General features: G+C 44.5%; 10 protein-coding genes across 10 annotated transcripts; 3 read left to right on the forward strand and 7 right to left on the reverse strand.

Annotated features, from left to right (window-relative positions):
* Window positions 1–266: 266 nt before the first annotated feature.
* On the reverse strand, window positions 267–1,527 carry K450DRAFT_251758 (uncharacterized protein). The gene is made up of 6 exons (XM_051590767.1): window positions 1,447–1,527; window positions 1,293–1,363; window positions 1,102–1,213; window positions 827–995; window positions 591–742; window positions 267–516 (listed from the first exon to the last, which is right to left on the reverse strand). Exons 2-6 carry the CDS (start codon window positions 1,342–1,344, stop codon window positions 450–452), a joined length of 552 nt encoding a protein of 183 aa, XP_051442464.1. The 5' UTR covers window positions 1,345–1,363; window positions 1,447–1,527; the 3' UTR covers window positions 267–449.
* Window positions 1,528–2,976: 1,449 nt separating this feature from the next.
* K450DRAFT_251766 (uncharacterized protein) lies at window positions 2,977–4,668 on the forward strand. Its single transcript, XM_051590768.1, has 4 exons — window positions 2,977–3,204; window positions 3,278–3,349; window positions 3,410–3,951; window positions 4,021–4,668. The coding sequence occupies exons 1-4, from the start codon at window positions 3,157–3,159 to the stop codon at window positions 4,502–4,504; spliced, it is 1,146 nt and encodes a 381-aa protein (XP_051442465.1). The 5' UTR covers window positions 2,977–3,156; the 3' UTR covers window positions 4,505–4,668.
* A 1-nt stretch (window position 4,669) lies between these two features.
* Window positions 4,670–6,666, reverse strand: K450DRAFT_251774 (uncharacterized protein). Its single transcript, XM_051590769.1, has 7 exons — window positions 6,475–6,666; window positions 6,317–6,401; window positions 5,586–6,247; window positions 5,432–5,522; window positions 5,219–5,353; window positions 5,070–5,154; window positions 4,670–5,002 (listed from the first exon to the last, which is right to left on the reverse strand). The coding sequence occupies exons 3-7, from the start codon at window positions 6,238–6,240 to the stop codon at window positions 4,886–4,888; spliced, it is 1,083 nt and encodes a 360-aa protein (XP_051442466.1). The 5' UTR covers window positions 6,241–6,247; window positions 6,317–6,401; window positions 6,475–6,666; the 3' UTR covers window positions 4,670–4,885.
* Window positions 6,667–6,824: 158 nt separating this feature from the next.
* On the reverse strand, window positions 6,825–8,701 carry K450DRAFT_251784 (uncharacterized protein). Its single transcript, XM_051590770.1, has 7 exons — window positions 8,323–8,701; window positions 8,072–8,256; window positions 7,827–7,987; window positions 7,611–7,739; window positions 7,418–7,547; window positions 7,109–7,347; window positions 6,825–7,044 (listed from the first exon to the last, which is right to left on the reverse strand). Exons 1-7 carry the CDS (start codon window positions 8,438–8,440, stop codon window positions 6,945–6,947), a joined length of 1,062 nt encoding a protein of 353 aa, XP_051442467.1. The 5' UTR covers window positions 8,441–8,701; the 3' UTR covers window positions 6,825–6,944.
* A 12-nt stretch (window positions 8,702–8,713) lies between these two features.
* K450DRAFT_251789 (uncharacterized protein) lies at window positions 8,714–9,694 on the reverse strand. Its single transcript, XM_051590771.1, has 4 exons — window positions 9,434–9,694; window positions 9,294–9,368; window positions 9,014–9,171; window positions 8,714–8,929 (listed from the first exon to the last, which is right to left on the reverse strand). Exons 1-4 carry the CDS (start codon window positions 9,674–9,676, stop codon window positions 8,875–8,877), a joined length of 531 nt encoding a protein of 176 aa, XP_051442468.1. The 5' UTR covers window positions 9,677–9,694; the 3' UTR covers window positions 8,714–8,874.
* An 866-nt stretch (window positions 9,695–10,560) lies between these two features.
* On the forward strand, window positions 10,561–12,012 carry K450DRAFT_251792 (uncharacterized protein). Its single transcript, XM_051590772.1, has one exon. The coding sequence runs from the start codon at window positions 10,789–10,791 to the stop codon at window positions 11,662–11,664; it is 876 nt and encodes a 291-aa protein (XP_051442469.1). The 5' UTR covers window positions 10,561–10,788; the 3' UTR covers window positions 11,665–12,012.
* Window positions 12,013–12,485: 473 nt separating this feature from the next.
* On the reverse strand, window positions 12,486–14,712 carry K450DRAFT_251793 (uncharacterized protein). The gene has a single exon (XM_051590773.1). It carries the CDS (start codon window positions 14,694–14,696, stop codon window positions 12,741–12,743), a length of 1,956 nt encoding a protein of 651 aa, XP_051442470.1. The 5' UTR covers window positions 14,697–14,712; the 3' UTR covers window positions 12,486–12,740.
* A 109-nt stretch (window positions 14,713–14,821) lies between these two features.
* K450DRAFT_251796 (uncharacterized protein) lies at window positions 14,822–17,443 on the reverse strand. Its single transcript, XM_051590774.1, has 6 exons — window positions 17,145–17,443; window positions 17,031–17,075; window positions 16,792–16,933; window positions 15,803–16,710; window positions 15,641–15,733; window positions 14,822–15,574 (listed from the first exon to the last, which is right to left on the reverse strand). Exons 1-6 carry the CDS (start codon window positions 17,182–17,184, stop codon window positions 14,955–14,957), a joined length of 1,848 nt encoding a protein of 615 aa, XP_051442471.1. The 5' UTR covers window positions 17,185–17,443; the 3' UTR covers window positions 14,822–14,954.
* Window positions 17,371–18,720, reverse strand: K450DRAFT_251805 (uncharacterized protein). The gene is made up of 6 exons (XM_051590775.1): window positions 18,553–18,720; window positions 18,271–18,465; window positions 18,176–18,205; window positions 17,819–18,092; window positions 17,723–17,732; window positions 17,371–17,653 (listed from the first exon to the last, which is right to left on the reverse strand). Exons 1-6 carry the CDS (start codon window positions 18,659–18,661, stop codon window positions 17,558–17,560), a joined length of 714 nt encoding a protein of 237 aa, XP_051442472.1. The 5' UTR covers window positions 18,662–18,720; the 3' UTR covers window positions 17,371–17,557.
* Window positions 18,721–20,421: 1,701 nt separating this feature from the next.
* K450DRAFT_251821 (uncharacterized protein) lies at window positions 20,422–22,469 on the forward strand. Its single transcript, XM_051590776.1, has 2 exons — window positions 20,422–21,823; window positions 21,896–22,469. Exons 1-2 carry the CDS (start codon window positions 20,434–20,436, stop codon window positions 22,063–22,065), a joined length of 1,560 nt encoding a protein of 519 aa, XP_051442473.1. The 5' UTR covers window positions 20,422–20,433; the 3' UTR covers window positions 22,066–22,469.
* Window position 22,470: the final 1 nt, after the last annotated feature.

The following is a 22,470-nucleotide window of genomic DNA, read 5'->3' on the forward strand; positions in this document are numbered from 1 at the left end:
ATAATAAACATGCCCTTGTCTCGTCGCAGAAAACTACGAATATTAATAAAACGTCAAATCTCAGGTTAGAAGATCTCTCTTATCCCTTTTTCACAAGTGCCCCATATTTTGTTGTGTTGTGAAAGATGAGGGGAAGACAAGGTCAACTGACCCTTTGAGCAAATACTCACATAACAACAATGAGTGGGATGGAATATTTACGGCTTTGCTCATCAATCCTAAGGACGTACTACATGGAACGCAAATATCGGCCTTTTCCGGGCAATGTACTACCTCGCGTCTCTAAGAGGGGAAACACTTACAGCTCAATGACGGTATGCGGGCTTGGGAGAAAAAATAGCATTGTTGATATTATTATATAAAAAGGGGCAGTGGACAAAAGGTATCTGCACAAAGCAGGGCCCATTAATAAGAAGGACGTATTAGAAAAAGGTTATAGAATAAAGATTCTAGCAGGCACATCCGCCAAAGTCATTCGTACTGTCATTATCGATGCGAATGGGGTCATTCAAGTCACTGTAAAATCAATTGAATAATATTATAATGAGTACCGCGTATAAATAAATACAGCACATGTCCTGTCCCATTACCTATACAATTCAACGTCGGATTCCATAGCCAACGCGTTCTTAGCGATAGTTTGGAACGCTTGCTCAACATTGATGGCTTCTTTAGCGGATGTTTCGAAATGCGGAATACCTCCTTTGGATTCACACCATTGATGGGCTCTTCTCGCCGAAACCTAGATTGGACACCGCCAGAAAAAAAACAGTTGATCAACAATGAAAAACAAAATCTACCACAAATACCCCTCAAAATCATTTACCATTCTTTTTGACTCGTCGACATCAATCTTGTTTCCGAGCACAACAAACGGGAAGCTGTCTGGGTTGCGAGGCGATGCTTGAACCAAAAACTCATCGACCCAGGAAGACAATGATTCGAATGATTTGGGGGTATTGACATCGTATACAAGAACACAGCAATCTGCACCTCTATAGCCAGCCAGGGTGGACGATGAGGTAATAGAGAATGACAAACCGCAATATGTTTAATTACTTGGCGCTAGACCTTTTGTCTGTGATTAAAAGCAATGCTCACCGATAAAATGCTACACCCAAACTTTGGAAGCGCTCTTGGCCGGCTGTATCCCAAATTTGCATAGTAACAAGCTTATCGTCCACCATGACCTCTTTTGTCAAGAAATCAGCTCCTGTATATTCACCGGCATATGAAAAATGTTTAGACACACACCCGTCATCGGAGATGTATGAGTTCAGAACTGAGCCTACCGATCGTAGCCTTGTATTGCGTGCTGAACTTTTTGTTGACATACTGGTTCATCAACGACGTCTTACCAACACTATAAGAATAAAAAAGAGAGAGAGGTGAGTGGTTGAAACGCTTGGGCAATGGCCGGTACAAATGGGAAAAAGTGGAACGTACCCGCTATCACCTAGAATGATAACCTGTAAACAACGTGGTCAGATCCAGGTCCATTGACTTCAACATGGAGACGGGCTCTCACCTTGAGAAGAACCTTCTTACGATTGGCCGACATTAGAAACTGGGATGGAAAGTGTCAGCGTGTTCAAACTGCTAAAGAGGGGTCATGTTTCCTACTCAAAAGGAGATTCTGGTGCTGTAACTGAGCGGACATTGAAAGTGTCTCTTTTCTGAAGCTGGCTACGCCGTCAGTCCCTTATCAGTCACAGCGAAAAAAACTAGATATTAAGAGCGAAAAGTAACATTCTCGTGAGCAATTTCAAGATTATATCCATATTTAAGAGCTAAGAAGGTGTATGAATGCTTTGTTTCACTATCTACCCTCAATGAGCCTTATGCTTTATACTGCGTATCACTTTCGTCAGCGTCATCACGCTATAGAGTCACATTCATTGTCCTCTTTGCCAATAGGCTCTCCTTGTAGCAATGAAAAACTCTGGTTGTTGTTTTGAATACATATAGCGACCTCACTTGGTTAAAGGGAGAATGAAAATATCGCTAGCTAGCGTTTCCTAGATTTCTATTTTTTTTTTTTTGTAGGCACTGAAAATTTTGCAGACGGGCCATCTTCATGTGGGTATGGCTAAAATCATTGATGAAGAATAGTTCAGAAAGTAACATGGTTCCTAAGTTATTGAGTGTCCAGTAAAACAGTGTTCTATATGCAATATCCTCCGTATCACCCTCCAACGACGGAATTTTATACAGTCCTCTTTTTGCTGAAGCAAAGGTTAGATTTGCTAAACGTCTTGAAGCCTTTGTACATCATATCTACTCCTGGATCAGCTCTATGGATGCAAGAGATGTCAAAGTACATTGACTTGCGTGAAAAATACCATGTATACGTCAGTCAAGCTGTCGGTCAGTATAACAGCGCCATATCTCTCTGTGCGACGACACCGGGTTTCTGGTAGAACCCTGAGCAAAATTCTACTTGCCCAATGTCTCGTCCGCTATGTATTCTATGAGGCAGGACCTGATCAGGCCAAACTGGTATCCTCAAAAGCACGTCTTGTTGATCTAGCTGCATTATCTTTACACTAAAAAGGTCATCCGTATGTTCTGATTCCTTGCCCTTCTTTTGATTTCACGTTGCAAATCCTATATAAAACCTTACAGTAGCTGGCATCGTCATTGATATTTACCCAGTCTCCCGTCCGGTTTTTCCATCTTCAATAGCGACAGATCAGTGAAAATTGTATTACTTGGAGTATGATACTAGCAGGCTAAAAGTTACCCTTGAGCGCATTTAATTCTTCATCGGGTGGCAAGGAATATCCCGGTAAAACCCTCCAAACGACTGTACATATCAATTTCACACTGGATTGGCCGTACCAGTGTATATCCATTGGTTCATCCTAGATCAAAAGGCTTTACCGAAACTTTGATGGTGTATAGAACACGAACCAAAGGCTCTAATATACTAGTCATCCTTGCAAAGGAGACGTTTACTGGTTGCGCCTCCGCACACCGTGTTATACTGTTTTGCCGTGCTGAGTTGAAAGCGTAGAAAAGCGCTCAGAGGGAGAAAGCGGGAGTACGTATATTTTGTATTATAAAGACCGTCAAATTTTTTGTTTCTTTTTTCTTTAGCAGGACCCTGTCGACGTAAAAATTTACATTCCTTCCTCTTCCACCTACCTTTCCATCATGCTTCAGTCATTGGTTCGTCCTGCTGCTCAATCTGTTGCTCGCAATGTAAATGCTTTTTTCCCAATGTTCGAATGACTTGAAACTGGTTCTTTAACATTCTCTTTTCCTTTATGTATAGACCTTCTCGCGTGCTTTCGCCTCCCAGGCTAGCACCTCCATCCCGACTCCCGCTCCCGTTGAGCAGAGGACTGTAAGTAACAGGAAAACAAAACATGGGAGGGAATAGGTTATTGATACTTTTGGTCTCTAGATTTCTCCCAAGAAGTATGGTGGCAAGTATACTGTCACCATGATTCCTGGTGATGGTGTTGGTCCCGACTTGGCTGCCTCCGTTAAGGATGTCTTCAAGGCTGCCAACGTTCCTGTTGAATTTGAGCAATACGATGTCTCTGGTATGACCTCTGCTGACGACAAATTGTTCAAGGAATCACTCGATTCCCTTCGTCGCAACAAGGTCGGTATCAAGGGTACTCTCTTCACCCCCGCTACCAAGCTTGGTCACACCTCCTTCAACGTTACCATGCGTAAGGATTTGGATATCTATGCCTCCTTGTCTCTCTGCAAGAACATTCCTGGCATTGATGCTCGCATGAGCAACGTTGACATTGCCATCATTCGTGAGAACACTGAGGGTGAATACTCTGGTTTGGAACATCAATCTTACCCTGGTGTTGTTGAGTCTCTCAAGATCATCACCCGTGCCAAGACTGAGCGCATTGCCCGTTTCGCTTTTGACTTTGCTGTCAAGAACAACCGCAAGAAGGTTACTGCTGTCCACAAGGCCAACATCATGTAAGTGATAAGGGAATAAAGATGAATGTGAAAATTTTTGTTGACGACTTGTTGTGATACCTTCCATAGGAAACTCGGTGATGGTTTGTTCTTGCGCACTTGCCGCGATGTTGCCAAGGAATACGAACACCACGGTATCATTTTCAACGACATGATTGTCGATAACACTGCTATGCAACTTGTCTCTCGTCCTCAACAATTCGACGTTATGGTCATGCCTAACTTGTATGGTAACATTGTTTCCAACGTTGGTGCTGGTCTTATTGGTGGTCCCGGTATCATCCCTGGCTGCAACATCGGTCGTGAATACGCTATGTTCGAACCTGGTTGCCGTCACGTCGGTCTTGATCTTGCTGACCAGAACGCCGCTAACCCCACTGCTATGCTCTTGTCCTCCGTTATGATGTTGAGACATCTCAACCTCGATGAGCACGCCAACCGTATCTCCAACGCTGTCTACGAGACCATCCAAACTGGTACTGCTAAGACCAGAGACATCGGTGGCAACAGCTCCACCACTGAGTTCACTGCTGCCGTCATTTCCAAGTTGTAAATTTCCCCTCACATCCTCCTCCCCCCTCTCTTCACATTTGTTCAGCCTTCCTTCTGCTGTTTAACTGGCCATTTGTCTTATTCTTTTTTCTATCTCCATCTTGCCAACAAAAAGATTTTCAATACAACACAAAACAATATAGAATATGTTGCCCTGAGCTAGTTTTTGTTATGTTTCTGTTTGGGGCCGGTTGATAGGGTGGTAGCGTGATTTTTTTTTATTTGGATCGCATGGTATTGCATCCTATGATATGCGCTACGATCGAATTAGGTGAGATGAGCATGATGCAAAATCAAATGTGGAAACTTAGAGTGGAACAAGTCCTGGGAATAACGGTCAGGCCGACAGGGTATCATGGAGAGCACGGTGAGGCCTGAGCATCTAGGAGATGGACAAACTAGCGACATCGATGAATCTTGACTTGCGTCTAGTTTGCTGCAGACTGAAATTAAACTCCTTCACCACCGCGCTGGTGAAGAGGTTCAGGGCATCTTCAAGCTAGAGTACGGTCAGCTTTACGTTCCTAACCTTGCCTCGCCATACATTTCCACACACGTCCACTTACCATGTCCAGTCCCGCCGGCGTTTTGCGAGCTATGTCTGCTGGTTTATAGTCTATAAACACCGTATCGAATCGAAACTTGCAAGCGCTAGTTGAGCATAGTAATGTCAGTATCGTGTTGTTTCTATAGGCCAACCGTGGCATTCACTTACGCTGCGAAGAAGCTCAGGTTTTCGGTCGCTCGGTATGTACGTAGGGTATCATGATGGATTTTGTTGATCAGACCAAACGAACGACGTGATTTTTTGACTAGGCTGTTATACGTCGTGCATAGAATGATGCCATCCCTAAGTGTAAGGAAATTTTCACGACGCCAATTAGTACGTCTGCAGGGCACATCGTCAAACGCATATTGTGAGACTCACGTCAATCCTTGCAGGAATGCATCACGGTCTACCCGAGGATCCGTCAAGCTATGGGTATCGATGGTATCAACAATCATGGCATAGGAACGGGCTAGCAGGTAGGATGTAAGGTAAGTGATCGTTCCGTTTCCAGTCAAAGCAACACCCCACTCACCTAGTTCACTTTCCCAATCCGCTTTTCTATCTACCCAGCTCGAAACCTTGAGACTGTCAAGTCCCATACCGGGAGCGCAACCGCCCGGACCCGAGGTTTTGGTCATTAACTTCTTGATCTCAGCCGAATAGCCAGCGTAAGGGCTGCCCACATGATGAGGAGGGTTGAGGGCATGTTTTTCAACAGAATCCAAGTAGGCTAAAATAGCTGTTCGCTCTCGATCCAACATGCCGAAATCAGAGGTATTATAGAGATATCCGCTGGTGGCGCTGTTGCCATCTTCTAAAGCTCGGTACTTTGTTTCCAAATGCGACATGGTTTCCAGCAACTTCAATGCTTCATTCCGCAGCTTGCCCAAGGCAAATTCTGTCAGATCGTGACGATGGAGGATATAGTTTTTCACGCTGTTGAGCATCTCGGTGACAGTTTGCAACAAAGGCAAAATCTGGACATGTTCGCTCTCGCTGGGCGGACCCACGATGATGGCCCAAGCAGTCAGCATAATTTCGATGTCGTCAAACATATGTTGCATCAACACATCCAGATCGGTCTCGACGTCCAAGTTATGCCATGATGGTGGCGGCGCTATGGGTGTCGGTAAACGGTCGAGGTCCTCGGGCTCCTCCGACAATTTGGTCAAACTGAATCCAAGCATACCCGATCTAAGAAACCAAGAGATCAGTATACCTAAACATCCCAATATGAATGTATTCATCCTCCATGAAACCTACTTGTTATGCTTGAGACTTTTTCTCGAGTAAAATTCTTGTAGTCGCTCAATGGACCCTAGTGTTTGTAGTGAGGATCGACGCTGGGCTGAAACCGAAAAAAGACATTTAGGGGAAAATTAGTATGCAACGGTGGTGCCATATTAGCCAAGCCAACTTACCTGATTGCGCGAATCCTTTGCTTTGAATGCCATGCGACGGTTTGACGTAGCCTCTTCTGATCCCTACTGCTGCAGCATTAGCAGCCTTGGTGTCTAGAAACGACACGCCAGCACCTTTTCTCGATTCCAGCTTTCCCTGCGCTGGATCCTTAACTTCCTTTTCACTTGATGGCCGTTCATTCGTTATGGGATCTAGTGGATGAGTCATGTATGAATGAATGAAAAAAGTTTGTGAATGGAGGCGGCCTCTGTAACCCACGTTGGGATTAGCTGTACCACCATGTCGCATTTACAGACTGACTGATTGACCAACCGCCGTCTGAGCGCGGCGTTTCACATACCAAGCATGCTTGAGGGCAAAAAGTATTCTTATTACAAAAGACGTGAATACTAGAGAGGGATATACAAGGGTGAAAATGGTATATGCTTTTTGTGAAGAAATAAGGGGGGAGGGTTGGATGCAGTTTCGTCTATAATATACCAGAATCTTTCAAAGCGTTCTGTAATATAGTCTCTTTAATAGCTGCAAACACCAGGCGAATATTGGAGGTATCTGTTGCTTGCGTCAAGCTGGAGAAACTCGTCAGTTGGGTGTGTGCCATTCAATTTTTTTTTTCTTTTTTCCATCACTCACTGTGGATAAATATTCAGCTTGGCTCGGTTCACTTGACTAAACCGCCATAATATGTATTTTGCTGCCTTATTGACATCTGTGCCTCCAGCATAGTCAGAAAAATACTTTTCAAGTGGCACTCGCAGTATCTTGACCTTGAAGACATCCACCTTATTAAGAAAAAAGATAATGGATGATCTCAGGAACCAGCGACTATTGATGACAGATTCAAAGAGGACCAGACTCTCCAACATACGATTCTGGGGAATACAAAGTTAAGATTATCTTTCGCGGGAAATAGATTTTGTTGGCTAATGCCTAGATGCTTACCTGGCCGGATGCTTCCAGAAGCACCTGGTCATATTCGCTCAATGCCACACAAAAGATGATGGATGTAACTGACTCAAAGCAATGGATCCATTTTTTCCGTTCTGAACGCTGGCCACCCACATCAAACATACTGGTGGGGGTTAAATCCATGTGTGTGTGTGTTTGTTTGGAAACAGGATAAGATGACACTTACTGTATGTTCAATTGGCCCATGGTGAACCTCGTCTCCATTATACCGGTCGTCTTTTGACGAGCTCGCAGCACATCGTGAACAGTGGGCATATAGTCTTGTTTGCCAATTCTTCGAACTTCACTGAAAAAACTGGAAAAGGAAATGTGGTTGGGAAAAAAAAAGGATAACGGGAGAAAAAGTCACTTGACTTTTACCGCAAAGTACGTTCACACTTACTAAGGGGCAGAATCCATGAGATAAAAATCACTTCCATTATGATCCAATAGCTGGGTGATGGCAGGGTCACTCCATAAACTGACGATGGCTTCAACGATCTCTGGTGTAAGTGGGGACGTTATGTCGGCAATGGTAAACTGCATGACATGCTGCGCGTAAGCCTAACAAGGTGGAGTCAGTCTTTCGGCGTCTTCCACGGAAATCGGATTACGTCCTTTCGGCAGACAGAAATGATGGTAACCTACCCCGTTCCGAGGTTCTTGAAAACAAATGCCCATTAAACCCGCTGCAGTGACCAGCGTTTTGATGGATTGGATAACATTTTTGTACACAGTTGGTCTCCAGCTGAAGAGTTCTTCCGTCGTGTAGCCATTCTGGTGAATGATCTTCATCTGTTTTACAATGGTCGATTTGCCGGATTCTCCACTTCCTAGGTGGGGTGTAAAAACAATATGAGCAGTGCGGTGGGGTGGGGGGTTAGGCTTTTCCTACGTACCTAGTAACAAAATTTTACATTCGCGCTTCAACTTCTTATTGTCTTCTTCAAGCTGACGGTCGATTTGTTGGCTACGATCACGGTCACTTTTTTCGTCCGTCGATAAGCATACTCCCATTGTATGGGCAGGCAGGTTGTGGTGAGCGAGCGAGCGAAAAAGGTTATGTTGAATAAAGTGCTAGATGACGGAGATGTAAAATGGTAGAAGGTGTCCTCCTCGCAATATATAGTGTGCCAAAAAAATAATTCTATGTACAACTGAGGGCGTAATTGGAGTACGTTGTGATGCAGATTGACGAAACCAATTGCAGCAGTAATTCACTCAATCCTCTTATGCTTGGGAACGGAAAGGAGAATGGAGAGGGAGGGGGGGGGGGGGAAAGGACTGGAGTTGAAATAAAAAAAGTGTATGTATTTTTTTTATATTTTAAAGGTGATGTGATGCCAAAAAAAAACTTGTGTTCGTGTGAAATCAGAGCTTGCTGGAAGCCATATGGTGGAACAAAGAAAAGCTTCATTCTAAGGTGAGTCTCACGCCATCCTAGTTCTCTTTCATTTCATGGTCTTGGAGGCCCATTCCATGTAACTACCAGGATAATTACGCACTCTGTCAAAAGCCCATTCCCAACACGAGATAATATAATTAGCCATAACAATCCCTGGATGAAGGGGCAGCATCCGATACACCTACCGAGCATAACCCAGACTCTTTAAATATTCCATGGCCGCCGCCGATCGTGCACCAGCTTTACAATAGACGATAACTTCATCACTGGTAGCAGGTTTTTCAAAACCGAGTTTGTCTTCAAAATCTTCATGGTTTGCGGCAAAAGCATCTGCAAACTGGCTCTAGAAGACACACGTGGGAGGGGGTTTAATGAAAACAAAAATAAAATAAAAACTAGGGGTTAGCATGGGAAGGATGGAGCAGTACAAGGAGTGGCCAGTTTCACAGCGACAACGTCTCTTACCAGAGGAACATTGGTGGCGGTGGGGATGATGCCCTCTCTCAATTCTCCAGGTTCTCGTACGTCTATCAAAGTAAACTGGGCGGACATCAGAGACGCTCTGAGGGAGTTCATGCTTAATATGGGTGGACCACCCCACTTACGCTATCCGGTTTGCCTGCTTGGATTCGTTCTTGTAATTCTTCAAAGGTGATGTTGGGCTGAAAGGCTTTTTCAGTGTACCGTCGCAAGGTCATAGCCAGTGGCTGACCGGCGCGTGACGCTGAGGTGGTAGGGAGTCTAGTTTTGAGGATGACTCCAAACGATGATTTCAGCATTTCTTTTGTGATTTCTTCTAACAATTCAAAATGAGCCGCTCCCAAGCAATTCAGCAAAGTGACCAACATGCGGACTTTCAACTCGTCCCCCCCAGCTCATACCCTATATCCGAATGAATTGATTGTTCTTTTTGTACTCTGCTTGCAAGCATTTGAGCTAGTCGCACAGTTTGCGTGAGACATCACAAAGACAATATATGAGCAGGGAAAAGGAAATGGTCACGCGGGGACGGCTTAGGTGAGAACAAAGCCTGGTAGCTTTTCGACTTTATTATGTTACTTTTAAGGAAGTTTGAAGCTGGCAGCAGGCGGGGAAAGAAACAACCATGCAGTGAAAGAGCTTCTTGGGTGTGATGACAGCTACCAAAGAAAACTTGGGTTGGGGACTTGGGCATTTTTGGTCGTAGGGGGAGATCTACTCCATAGTTTGTGGTAGCTTATGGTGAAGGGCTGGCTGGCATGGTGTAAGATGACGATAGAACAAAGACCATATGACACCTCAATGCATTTGCCGGACCAACCAGTGTTAAGGCCGAGACTAAGTAAACAAGCAGTGACAAGTTCGGGATTGACCCAGTTGAACCCTCTTTGATTGACTTTTATGTCCATCAAAGCGAACGCAAGTTGAACACCAGCACAATGACTTCCCGCTCTATTACACCCATAGGTTAACTGACCCTATTCATTTCAAAAAAATAGCGATAGAGACTGGTTTTCCAGACGCCTTTCACTAGTAGGCTGACTATAGGATAGTTTTCACATCTTTCTTCAAGGCAAGGACTCCAGCGTATTGACGATGTGGGGTAGTAAAACCCATTGGATTGGAACACTGCTCGGGAATCGAATTGCTATTTACCCCTTTCGGTAAGCAGTGTTCATCCGGAAAGACTGAAACTTTGGGCGAAATTTTTCCACATATAAAAAGCCGTCTCTCACCCCATCTTCATGACCTCATCTATTTCTTCCATGGTTGTCCCAAATAATATTCCATCCACCTTCTTGGCCGCCAGCTGGCAGAAGCATGGCTCTATCGATTTGATTAAGAAAGATATGCCCTCCATCAAACCTGGTTACATTCTTGTCAAGGTTGCCGCATCTGGTTTATGTGGTAAGTCATGCAAACTGAAAGTTGACACTACTACTAGGGTGACCTTTATACTCACGGTTGGTTAGGCACCGATATGCACATTTGTCACGGAGAAACTCCACACGCTGCAAACAAGGTGGTGATAGGCCATGAGCTTTCAGGCTATGTTCACGCTATTGCTGAAGGCACTGTCACTGATTTGAAGGTTGGCTCTTTGGTGGTAGTTGATCCCAATATCCCCTGCCACGCTTGCACATACTGCCACAGTGCCAAACCTCATCTTTGCACTTCTCCACAAAACATCGGCGTCACAACAGACGGTGGTATGGCGCAATACGTCCCTGTCCCCGTCTCAGCGGCTTATCTGGTTCCCGACACTGTCTCGCCAGAGACGGCTTGCTTGGCCGAGCCTCTTTCTTGCGTGATACATGCTGTGGATATGGGTAACATCAAGAGCGGAGACAAGGTTGCTATCTTAGGCGCAGGTCCTATTGGTATCATGGCCCTTTGTTTGGCGCTTAGCAGCGGCGCGCGCGTTACGATGGTCGACCCCAATGAGAGCCGAAGAAAGCAAGCCAAGGAGATATTTGGAGCATATGAATCACTTCATCCCGATGAGACCAAGGACATGTCTGCTTGTTTTGATGTTGTGTTTGAATGCGTTGGTCGACCGCAAACCATGGAGCAGGCCGTTGAACTTGGCAAGGCTGGAAGCACCATTGTCTGGGTCGGAGTCGCCAGAACGGACGCCCGCGTCACTATTTCGCCGTTCGAAGTATATCGTCGAGAGCTCACCATCCGATCATCTTACACCAACCATTTCAGCATGGAGAGAGCCGTTAATATCTTGGCCAACGAGCAATCACCATGGTCCAAGATCATCACACATACTTATTCACTGGAGGAGTTTGATCAAGCATGGGATACTTTCAAGTCTGCTGTAGGAATGAAGGTCTGCGTGAAGCCATAAGGGATGGCCCTTCACCTGCACATTTCTTATTTTCCACTAGCAGTTGTGAATGGCAACAACTTTCAACATGAGTCATGCCTCTCCTAGCAGCTGCTTTATTGCCACCTTCAGCTCAAAATTTTGTTCTGTTTATTTTTGTACATTTGATATCCAGGTTTATCTCCAATAAAATAAAGTGTATAAAAAATGAGTAGGTCTTTCGCAGAGTTGCAAAGCGCTGCACAGAAGCGTTGTGAAGAATAACTACCGACATCTTTGGTTGCCTTTTAAGGTGAGTAGGTGTTTGATTTTCAAGGTCCAGAGCCCCGCTTCCCCACACCAAGGCTGAAGCAACGAAGGCCAGGAAGGAGAGCAGAGCAGCTGCAGGAACGTGAATCGGTTTCATTTTAATCGTAGTCAATGGCATTACTGTGATCACCCCATTGTGGTTGTCAATGGTAATGCAGATCATTTGCTGTTAATACTTGAAAAAGGCTTCTCTCAACGCGCTGTGCATGCCAACATGACTATAACCCTTTTATGACCCTGTTCCTAACAGATGCTTCCTTTGAGTTCGTTACGCTTGCTTTCCTCGTATACGACCTCCAATGTGGAAATAGGATGGACCAGGTCAGCTCAAAATGGGTCATCATTTCGAACAAACAGATGGTTAACACCGTTGCGTCTTCAACTGACCATCTTTGTCAGCCAGCCACAAAGGTCAAATGGACAATCCAGCCCTCACCGTTCCCTGTTAGTGGCACACAATGTATCAAGAAACTCGGAAAGCCTTTGTATGGTAGGTTACACACTTTGCATCTCCACAAAAGCTTATCTGCCTTTCCGGGTTTACCTATTGGATATATGTCTTTATTCCATTGAGATTAGCCGTGGCATACCACGGCAGGTAATATGAAGAAAAACTACTGATGGAGGGAAAGCAGGGATACGTGAACAATGTGGAGAAGAGAGGGTGGGAGGGGAGGCGGTTGGTCAAATAATAGGTGGAGTACATGAGGAGCTAAAAGAGTGAACGAAAACAGCATGGCGATAGGAAGGGGATATACAATCAGAAAGAAAAAAATAAAAAAGTCATCTCAACAGTTGGCAAGATTGGAATCCAAAAATGCCAGTGCATCGGCTGAGGGATCAGGCATAAACATAAGCGGTTGATTGTCTGCCATGTAAAGTTCTCCATCAATCAAAGGTGTATATCTTGGGCAAGAATTACCCATGGGCGAAAACATCGATGAGTCAATAGAAGCACGACTCATAGATCGCGGCGTTTCGACCATGTTGGGGCTTTCTGGCCATGAAGAGAGGACGTTCTCTATACGAGCGATGTTGTTTATACACATATCTTCCTTCCATTCTGTCTCGGGCATTTGTCGTAAGAGTCGTAGAGCCCGCATGAGGCCAAGTTTAGATCGAGTCATGACCGTAGTATCGCGGAACGTCACGCATATCATCAGCATTTCGATGGCGCGTTTGAGATCACCTGGCCAAGTTTGACAACATGCAATATCAATCACGGCTCGGCGCATGCTTAATAGTTCAACGACACTTTCCACGGCGTAAATGGCTGATCGATGTTGAAGATGAGTCAAGTTATCCATTTCATCCGCCGCTGGGAAGAACAGTCGGTGTAATAAAATTCGGTTTGTACAGCGTTCAATACCAATCGTAAAACACATTTGTGCCATGGTGTCAAAGTTTTCAGGCTTGAGAGCAACATCTTGTTGAAAGATATCAGGAAGTTCGTTGTTCCAAATGGAAATTTCCCTTTCAACTTTGTCACTCATCAGCGACATGGCAATGGTATCATCGGCATCCAGTTCTTCGATTTCTTTTTCAAGTCGTCGCCGTATGAGCCATATCTTCAGCACGTTGCTCCAGAGATGACTTCCAGTAACCTCATCTGGCTCGTCCAGCGAGCAAGGGCTAGGTCGTACAAGTTTTGAGAGCGCAGCGTGGTCGTCTGAAGTAGGCTGAAGGATGGAGCAAGATATGATTTCAGATTCGGTCAAAAAGTGGTCGATCTGGAATAGATACCACCATAGCCGATTATTGAGTTCAAGTTCGTCGTCCACAACAGTGCTGTTCGATCCGTTGCGTTTCCTGGGAACTATCTTCAGTTCCAGAGCCATACGAACAGCAATAGTGTGATAGAACGCTTTCAAATGGTTCGGTACTTTGCTATTCATGTTGTACAAGCACAAGGCATAAATATGATGGGGGTGAGCAACATCAAAACAATCCGACAATGCTTCGCGCGTATACAAGGCAAGTTGTGTTTGAACAGCATCCAAAACCCTCATGTCTCGAATCTTGTCAAACGCCGGGGGCATGTGGTGAATAAAAATATGTCGAACAAAATAAGTGCTGATAGCAAGCACCAATGGGTCCTTGGTGGGCTCAGCTAAGCCAGAATACCAATTCATCAAAATCCGCCTGGGTCGAACAGGGTAATATGGGTTCATACACTGAAGATGATAATGGACACAGTCATCCAGAAGGGCTGGTAAAGCTGTTTTCATCCTTGGCCATTCCACAGTGGAGTTCTTATCCTGTTGAGCATAGAGTTCACTGTGAAAGTTAATGAACGGCATGGTTAATTTTCGGCCATTCTTTTTGCTTGCGCTTCCTTCTGAATCTTGGCTTGTTTCACTATGGACTTCATCTTTGTGTAAAGGATCGGCCGTGGGATCTTCAGATTCCGAGGCCATCAAACTGAGAGTTTGAAGAAAGTCGGTAATGTTATTGATGCTATTAATGTTGACTTCGAAGCTTCCTGTCTCGGTTTGCCGAAGACTCCAGTGTTCGCTCTCAATCATGGTTGCGGCCCTCCGAGGTGGAGGAGAATCGACTTCAAATTGGCCTGACACTGGAGTAGGTGGGCATTGCTGCTGTGTAGCAACGGGGGTAGATTTGTCCGGTTGGGGATCTAGCGTAGGGATAGCTAACGGATCCTTGTTCTTTCTACGTTTTGGTCTTCTTGGTTTGGTTCCGTTAATATGAAGGCCATTATGTGGGCCTAGTACAAATTCACTCATGAAGCCAAAATGTAAACTGTGGAAGAGAAACGGGTTGGGAAATTTTTGAATGGGTGGAGGTCACGTTGTTTCTTGGTTTCCCCGCACTTTCCATGTTCGGCCAGCTCTAAGACACGCACTAAAAATCTTCTTTCATGTATTGGTTTTATTTTAATGTAAAGCCTGCTGTAAAGGAATGATAAGGCTCTCTTTTAAAGGGGGTGGTGGATATTGTTTAAAAAAAGGAATAGTATAAGTAATAAAGTAATTATGCCTACTTCACAGTTCTCCATTCTTCACTGCCTGCTTGCATAGATCCAATGCTTGCATGTAGTCCCCATCCGCTCGGTCAAGATAGGTTTGAAGGGTTGCCCGATCAACATGAGGTAGAACACTGCTCAAGTCGTCCAGGGCATCATTGGGTATGGAAGCTGACCTTGCAGGCCATTTTATTTCTTGTTGTGGGCGTATGTTTATCTTTTCTTCTTCAGGTTGTTCATCCTGAGAGTTCATGTGCAAATTAGGTGACACGGAAGGAGATTCGCTGTCCGTATGGCTTTTGGCACTTGGACGTCTAGGAAAATCAATGTGATTGTATGCCTTGGCTATACCCAAACTGGTTTGTGATCGATTCAAGTCAGGGTGCTTGTTCATTCCGGGAAGTAATGCGGAAGCAGCTTTAAGCACATCGGTTGGCCTTGCACCCATACTATCCTGAGAAATTCGGGTGGTGGATTCATTAAAAGGACTGAGGAACATGGATCCATTACTGTGTTCCATGAATGAATGCTGGTCTCGACTTGGCCGTGACCGAATAGCAACGCTGTTGTTTCTCAGAGGAGAGCGAAACAAAGATTTCTTGCTAGGTTTCCTCTGTTGTTGCTGGTGTGGAGTATACACTGCGGTGAGGTTAGTACAAGCATCTGCAAAGGCTTTTTTTTTTTTTATGAAACGGTTATTTTTACCTGTCATGCAGGTGGGTAGTCCTTTGTCGTTCTGTTTCTTCATCCAGTCATTTAAGCCGCTATTGCCATTGATACAATTGTTGTATGCTATACCTGTAAGTGAAATTCCGGCGTAGGTTAATTCGTATGTTCCCCCCGTCTACAATGAATGCTTTCACGTACTGTATGCGGCCAAACGTTCGCTACGTTGCTTGCACTTCATTAAATGGTATAGAGTCAATGACCTGTGAGGGGCACCGTGTCGGTAGCTAGGCGTAAGAACCTCTAGGCGAGGAGGTAACTGCTGTTCCAATTGCCTTTTCCGAGCCAGCTCGGCTTCTTGAGCAGCCGCTTCTTTCTCCATTTTCAATCGGCGTGCTCCATCTTCCAATAAATCTGACAAACCATCAGGGGTATCATCAGGCTTCGTCTCAAAAATATCAATGAAACATTTTAGAGGTTCCAAAATGTCTTCACCAGCCGTTTCATCCTTCCATGAAATTTCATACTTGTCGTCATTAGAGCAGTAAGAATCAATTGTAGTGTGTGAAGTCATGGACTGATCATCCGACAGCAGGTTGGAGGTTCGCCTGGATTGCTTGTTGCCATCATAAATGGAGTCGGACGGGCTAATGTCCTTTCTATGATGCTTATTATAAGATAATACACTTGGATTCTTTCGCAGATTCATGGTGCGAGCGGGCATGGTGTTGGATTTGACCATGGCTGGTTTGACGGCTGGAGGAGACTTTGGTGCAATAGTGGTTTTGGTTCGAGTTGGTACAGGAACGTCTGGCTCTGGCTTCGAGGTCTTGATAGTAGCTAAAGTCTGAGATTTACCCATCACTTGGGCTCTCCGACGTTGTTTTTGGCATCGGTAACATGGACAGTCGACTGGTTCTTTGCAGTGCACAGGTTGACCACTGGGTTTTCCTTTGCATTTGACGCACATGCATTGTGGCGATCGTTCCTGAACAGAGACGACTGCAGCGGGCTTGGCGGCCGCAACAATGGATGAAAGATAGGGGTCGCTCACTGGCGGAGAAGTGGCCGCGACTTCTTTCAATGGACTCGAGCTGGGTATAGGAGAGCTGCAACAAACAAACAAAAAAATGGCGGCAAATTTTCGTCAGCGTCTCACAATATAGGGACTAGATCAACCATCTCTCTACCTTGGTGAAGTGGTATTCCCACTGCTGGCTGGCTTCTTAGCCACAAACTCCATTGACAGCGCCTCAAAATCATTAGGACCAAAAGACGGAAGTCTGATTTTAGGAGCAGGCTCCTTATCATTTGAAGGTAACTGCAGCTGTACTAAAATAACGAACAATAAAAAAAGGATGGAGTCAATGCACGGCATCATGCTGATGATGAAATGGATGATGATGGCCATCCAACTGAAATGACGTACGGTCTAGCTTAGTGTCGAGATCAAGATGTAGCGTTTGCATAAAATCTGGGAAGTAGTGATTTAAAGGAATGTCTCAAACAAGGATGGTGAACCAAGAAGAACAGGCGGTTATACCTGGCTGTATTGAGTTGGCCGTAACCGAAGATGGCGACATGTTGGACAAGGCTATACCCGAATTAAGATGAGGTGGTTGAAATGGGTTACGCACGGTGACGGTTTTAAAAGGTAAATGCAACTGGTTGGCAGTTGAGGCCACACAGTTGGTGAACTATATTTGATTTATGGCGAACAACACCACCAAAATATTAGAGATAAGGAGGGATGGAGTGGATGAAAGAGAGAGAGAGAGAAGGCGCTATTTGGAGTGGAGCCGAATTTTGGGTACAAAATAAGGGAAAAGAAATAAAATTCAGTCTAGAAAGTATAACCAAGGCAAGTGTTAATGTGATACAGGAGAATATAAAAACAATATGGTACAATTCTGTTGAACAAGTGTCCTGTTTATCGCTGGCTTAGTGTCGCAGGAATCAGTTCCTAATCAGAGACAAGAATTCCTCTCTTGTCTTTGGATTGTTCCTGAACACTCCCAACATGCAGCTGGTCATAGTAGAACTGCCAGGTTTCTGTGGGTTTAAATTTCGGGGGGTTAGTGACATTGTCTGCACATGGCTCATCACGGTCCATCAGCTTACCTGCACACCTCTGAAATTATGAACAAGTGGTAATCTCACATTAGAACGCGATGTCATCCCCGAACTTCGGACTTGTCAAAAGCAAACAACGCTTACCTCATGCACATGCACAAGTGGCTGGCTTCCATAACAACCGCTACACCTTGAGGTTGCAATACTTCCATCAATGTACTAGCAATCTGCTTTGTCAGTCTTTCTTGAACTTGTAGTCGACGGGCAAACATCTCTGCAATACGAGCAAGCTTGCTCAAGCCAACCACACGTCGATTGGGAATATAACCAATGGAGATCTTGCCAGTGAAGGGGACCATATGGTGCTCACATAGGGAAAAAATGTCGACATTTTTAACAATCACCATTTCCTCATGATCTATCCATTTTCACGGTCAGTACCGCGTAGTTAGTAATTTGAATGTCAATCGATCCATAGAGATAATCTAAACGGTCGCCTACCTTCTTCAAAAACGGCTTCGTTCAAAACATCTGTCGAGTAACGTATGAAATCAATTACAGTTCAGATACATGGCTATTAGGATACAATTCATTACCTTTGATGCTCTGTTCGTATCCCTTTGTAAAGAACATCAAGGCAGATGCATAGCGATCGGGCGTCTTTAAAAGGCCCTCACGTTCAGGATCCTCTCCAAGGCAAGACAATATGGTCTTGACAGCTTCAGCAATCTTTTCTTCCCTAATATGACGCTGTTCCTCTGTCTCATCTCGGCGGCTTTTGGTACCAATACCTGTGGGAGCACATTGCGTTAAATTTTTTATACGTGGTATGGACAGACACATGTCAAAAACGACAGAAAAGATGAGTAACAACTTACTGGGCCAACTAAGGCCGTCAATATCAATAGGAGTATCCTGGCGTGATATGGGAGTGATAGCACGGCCTGGTATGACGGGTCTAGTGGGTGTTGGATGTAATGGCTCCATGAATTTACGGTGGGTGTGAAAAAGATGTTGACTTTTTTATCACAGGCTATAAATTGTTTCTCACGGAACTTGAAATGAAAAAAAATAAAATCCTCAATCAAAGGCGGCACGTTTGCGGCAGCAGTCACCGACATTTTTTTTTTTCTTGGGTGGCCAGATTATGCGCTGCGGCTAACAGTCTGAAGGAAACTTCCTTTACTCTCACATCATCTTTCCATGAAGGAGAGACAAAATCAAGCAACGTGCTCATGACTATGAAACTAGTGCTTGTTGAGAATGGTCAGCCAGTTTACTACGGTGCTCATTTTGTGTTCAGCGCTCTCCGAAAGAACCATCTACATTATCAGTGCTTGAAGGTGAATCAGTCTATGGACTGGATACGATTGGTTACAAGTAAAAGGAAGGTCAAAGAAGTTATGTGACATGTTTAGCCATGATTACTCATCCACTTGGCCATAGTGCAAAGTTTTAACATGATAGGATTGACGAAGGCATACAAAGTAACATTCGAGTTCACTATGTTGGATGAGTATCTTCCATGTATGTCTACAAACGACGTTTACTACAGCGTTGAGATGAGAAAATGTATAGCTTTCTGCGATATCTCTCTCTGCTATCGGAAAGTCATTTATCACGTGATCCGTTGTCGGTTGGCCTGTTGTTGTTTCTTTTTCGTTCGAGTGAAACTGGTGAAGCTTGCCTCTTATAACGGATTCACTCTTAATTGTTGTCTATCCTTGCACTTTTCTGGTTGCATTTTAGGTAATGACGATCTGAAAAATACTTTTGTTCCCATCATTGCCGACTTTTCTCCAACATTAACTCTAAATTATGTTAGACAGCTGCTCACATCTTGAGAGAATGAACTTACAGCTTTTCGACTAAAATAATCTCCCATTGGCTGCTATTCGACTTTTTCAAATCTATCTTCTACTGTCTGATACTGAAAACCCCCACCCGCCCCAACACCTCTCACGTCTCTGCGACTCTTTGATTAAACTCCCCTACCCATTTTCACATCCATCAAACCATTCTTCAAAATCCCACAAAAGCAACCCTCTCTAGTGTCAGCGGCCCTCAGTGCGACCGCCATGTCGAGTGTCAAACCACATTTGCACGCTCAGAAACCCAATCTACCCGTAGCAAGGCACCGAAGCAACACAGCAGGAAGTAGCTCTTCCAGTACTGCGTCTACCACAAGCGTAGACCTCGATCCCGCAGTAGTCAGCGACTCTCCTAGTAAAATATCTTTTAAGGAGGCTGACTCTAACTCTCAAGACCCTCCAGTCGATACTGGGACCATTCGATGTATCTGTCGCATATCAGATGACGATGGTTTCACTATTCAATGCGACAAATGCCTAGTTTGGCAGCACGCGTTTTGTGTCGATATCGACAAGCATAACATTCCAGACCAATATCTGTGTGATATGTGTGACCCTAGACCACGCTATTACAATGTTAAGAAAGCGATTGAACATCAGGTTAGACGAAGTCAAGCCGAACGTAAAGCTGAACAAGAAGAACGTCGTGGAGGTAAACGAAACACTTCACCATCTGGTTCGAATCATCGAAAGAAACACAGTACATCTGCAGATGATATTGGAGTGAAACGACGGAAACGCTCAGATGGCGGTGATAAAAGTCATCCCAAACGATCGGCTTCATTTGGTCTCAAGAGAAAAGCTTCCGATGACACTACAGAAATGTGGGAATCAGCGTTAAAGCAAGCTGTAAGTTTTTGTGTTCGCCCCGTTCTTCAAACCCACATTATGTTACCACTCACTCACACCATTTTTTTTTTTTTTTGGCAACAGCTCTCTTCAGCGTTGAATAAGTCAGATAATGACAGCATTATTTCTGGCCCTGATAAGAAGCAAAAGACGGGATATGTTACTATAACCAAATACGAAAATTCTCGCGAGTCATCTCCTCTCACGCCTAGGACAGTCGAACATGTTAGCCGTTTTGACAGTGATGAGCTTACTATCAAACCTGCCGGAAAACAATCTCCTACATTCAAGGCAGAAATAAAGCAAGAAGAATCAAAGTCGGATCAGGAAAAGGCATCTACCATTTCTATTTCTACCAGAAAGCTGTCTGCGGATTCCACTGAATCCATAAACGTCACATCTCCTTCACCCACCCGGGCAACCCCACCTCCTCATATTGCATTTTCCTCTGCCGGTCAAGAAAATAGTGCAAATGAATCAGGTGACGAGAACGTTGACATTGACGGCGATGTTCAATTGGATCCTACCATGGTGTCAAATCACTCACCCATCTCTAATCACAAAGTGAAACACAGAAAAGAGCGACCCAGTGGAAAATTTGGCGATGACGATGCTGGCTTTGCGTCCTCTTTATCTTCCGCAGACGACGATGATGCGTCCGATACGGATTCTGCAAGCTTTTCGCGAACCAATGGTCAAGTTGATCTGTCCAAAGCTACTCTTGCTAAATATCGTATCCGCAATACAGACGAAGATGGATCTTATAAGCGAAAACCAAAATTCCTACCACTTAACTTACCATGTAAAAAGCTTTGGATGCGAAATTATCTGAAGGAATCAGAGAATGCCATGGTGGCTACCAAGAAAGCTGAAGAAGAGGCTGCTGCGCAAGCCAAGAAAGAGCCAACTCCAGAGGTGACACCGACGGACATCATGCCAGAGGAAGATGACGAGCCCATGGTTGATATTGTAGACGACAAGAAAGAAACACCAGCATTGCCTTCACCACCACATCAGGAAACGGAGGATCCATTACAAGAACACTCCACCACCCTAGATGAGAACGACATATTTTCAGACAATGAAAGTACAGCATCTACGGTTCCTGCTGATGACCTTGATCAATCTTTCTTGTCAACTGACCCCATCTCCGACCATATGACCACCACTGAAATACATGTGGTAGAGAGTGAGATGGATACCTCGGTAAAGGAAGAAACAGTGACTGAAGAAGACGACCACTCAACAGTTCTACCAGCGCCAGTGCTGGAATCTAGTGACAATGTAGAATCAGCAAAGGAAGAAGTTACAGTCGTTGTCACGGAAGAGGAGCCACTTGATGATACCAATGCTTTAACCGAGGAGATCACACATACTACTGGTGAAGAAATTGAACAGGCATCCCACCTTCAAAATGCGGCTACTGCAAGTGAATCTGATCAAGAATCTCATCCACAAGTTATTGAAACCAATGAAACTGACCCTATTTCACTTGCACCAGTTACCGGTGATGCCGATCAAGAATCCCAGCCTCAGTCACAAGGCCCAAAAGTCGTAAGGCTTTCAGTCAAGGAGTATCTCTCGCAACGAGCAGCGGCTGCCCATCGAGGTGACGAGCTAACGTCAGATGAAAAAGCTTCATCAGGCGAAGAAAGCAGTGCCGTTGCTTGAACACCTTGTTTTCCTTCATCCTTTTACTTTGAAATACCTATTGCATTCTCTTTCCAAATCCTAATGCTGGCACCTTTGTTATTGCCTACTTCATATCCTTACTTTACACTCTACTTGTACATGTTCCTCTCACATCTTTTTTCTTTTGCATTGTATGATATGCATTTTTTTTTTTTTTCGTTGATTGGCTTGGTACCCAACCAATCATTTGCGCTTTTTTCCCTTTTTAATTTTGTTTGTTTGCTCAATTCACTGCTTTTCTCTCCTAAAAAGCACCACACAGACTTGTGAAGAACCCACAACCCAATGTGTCTCTAACCCATATGTCGCACATCCTCCCTTGTTTGTTTCTCTCCTGCAATCTCTCTAAAATAAAAAGTAAATCAGAAAGTTGAAACAAATCCA

This window comes from Umbelopsis ramanniana (assembly GCF_025399195.1).
Source record: "Umbelopsis ramanniana AG unplaced genomic scaffold K450scaffold_49, whole genome shotgun sequence".
NCBI classification, from domain to species: domain Eukaryota; kingdom Fungi; phylum Mucoromycota; class Umbelopsidomycetes; order Umbelopsidales; family Umbelopsidaceae; genus Umbelopsis; species Umbelopsis ramanniana.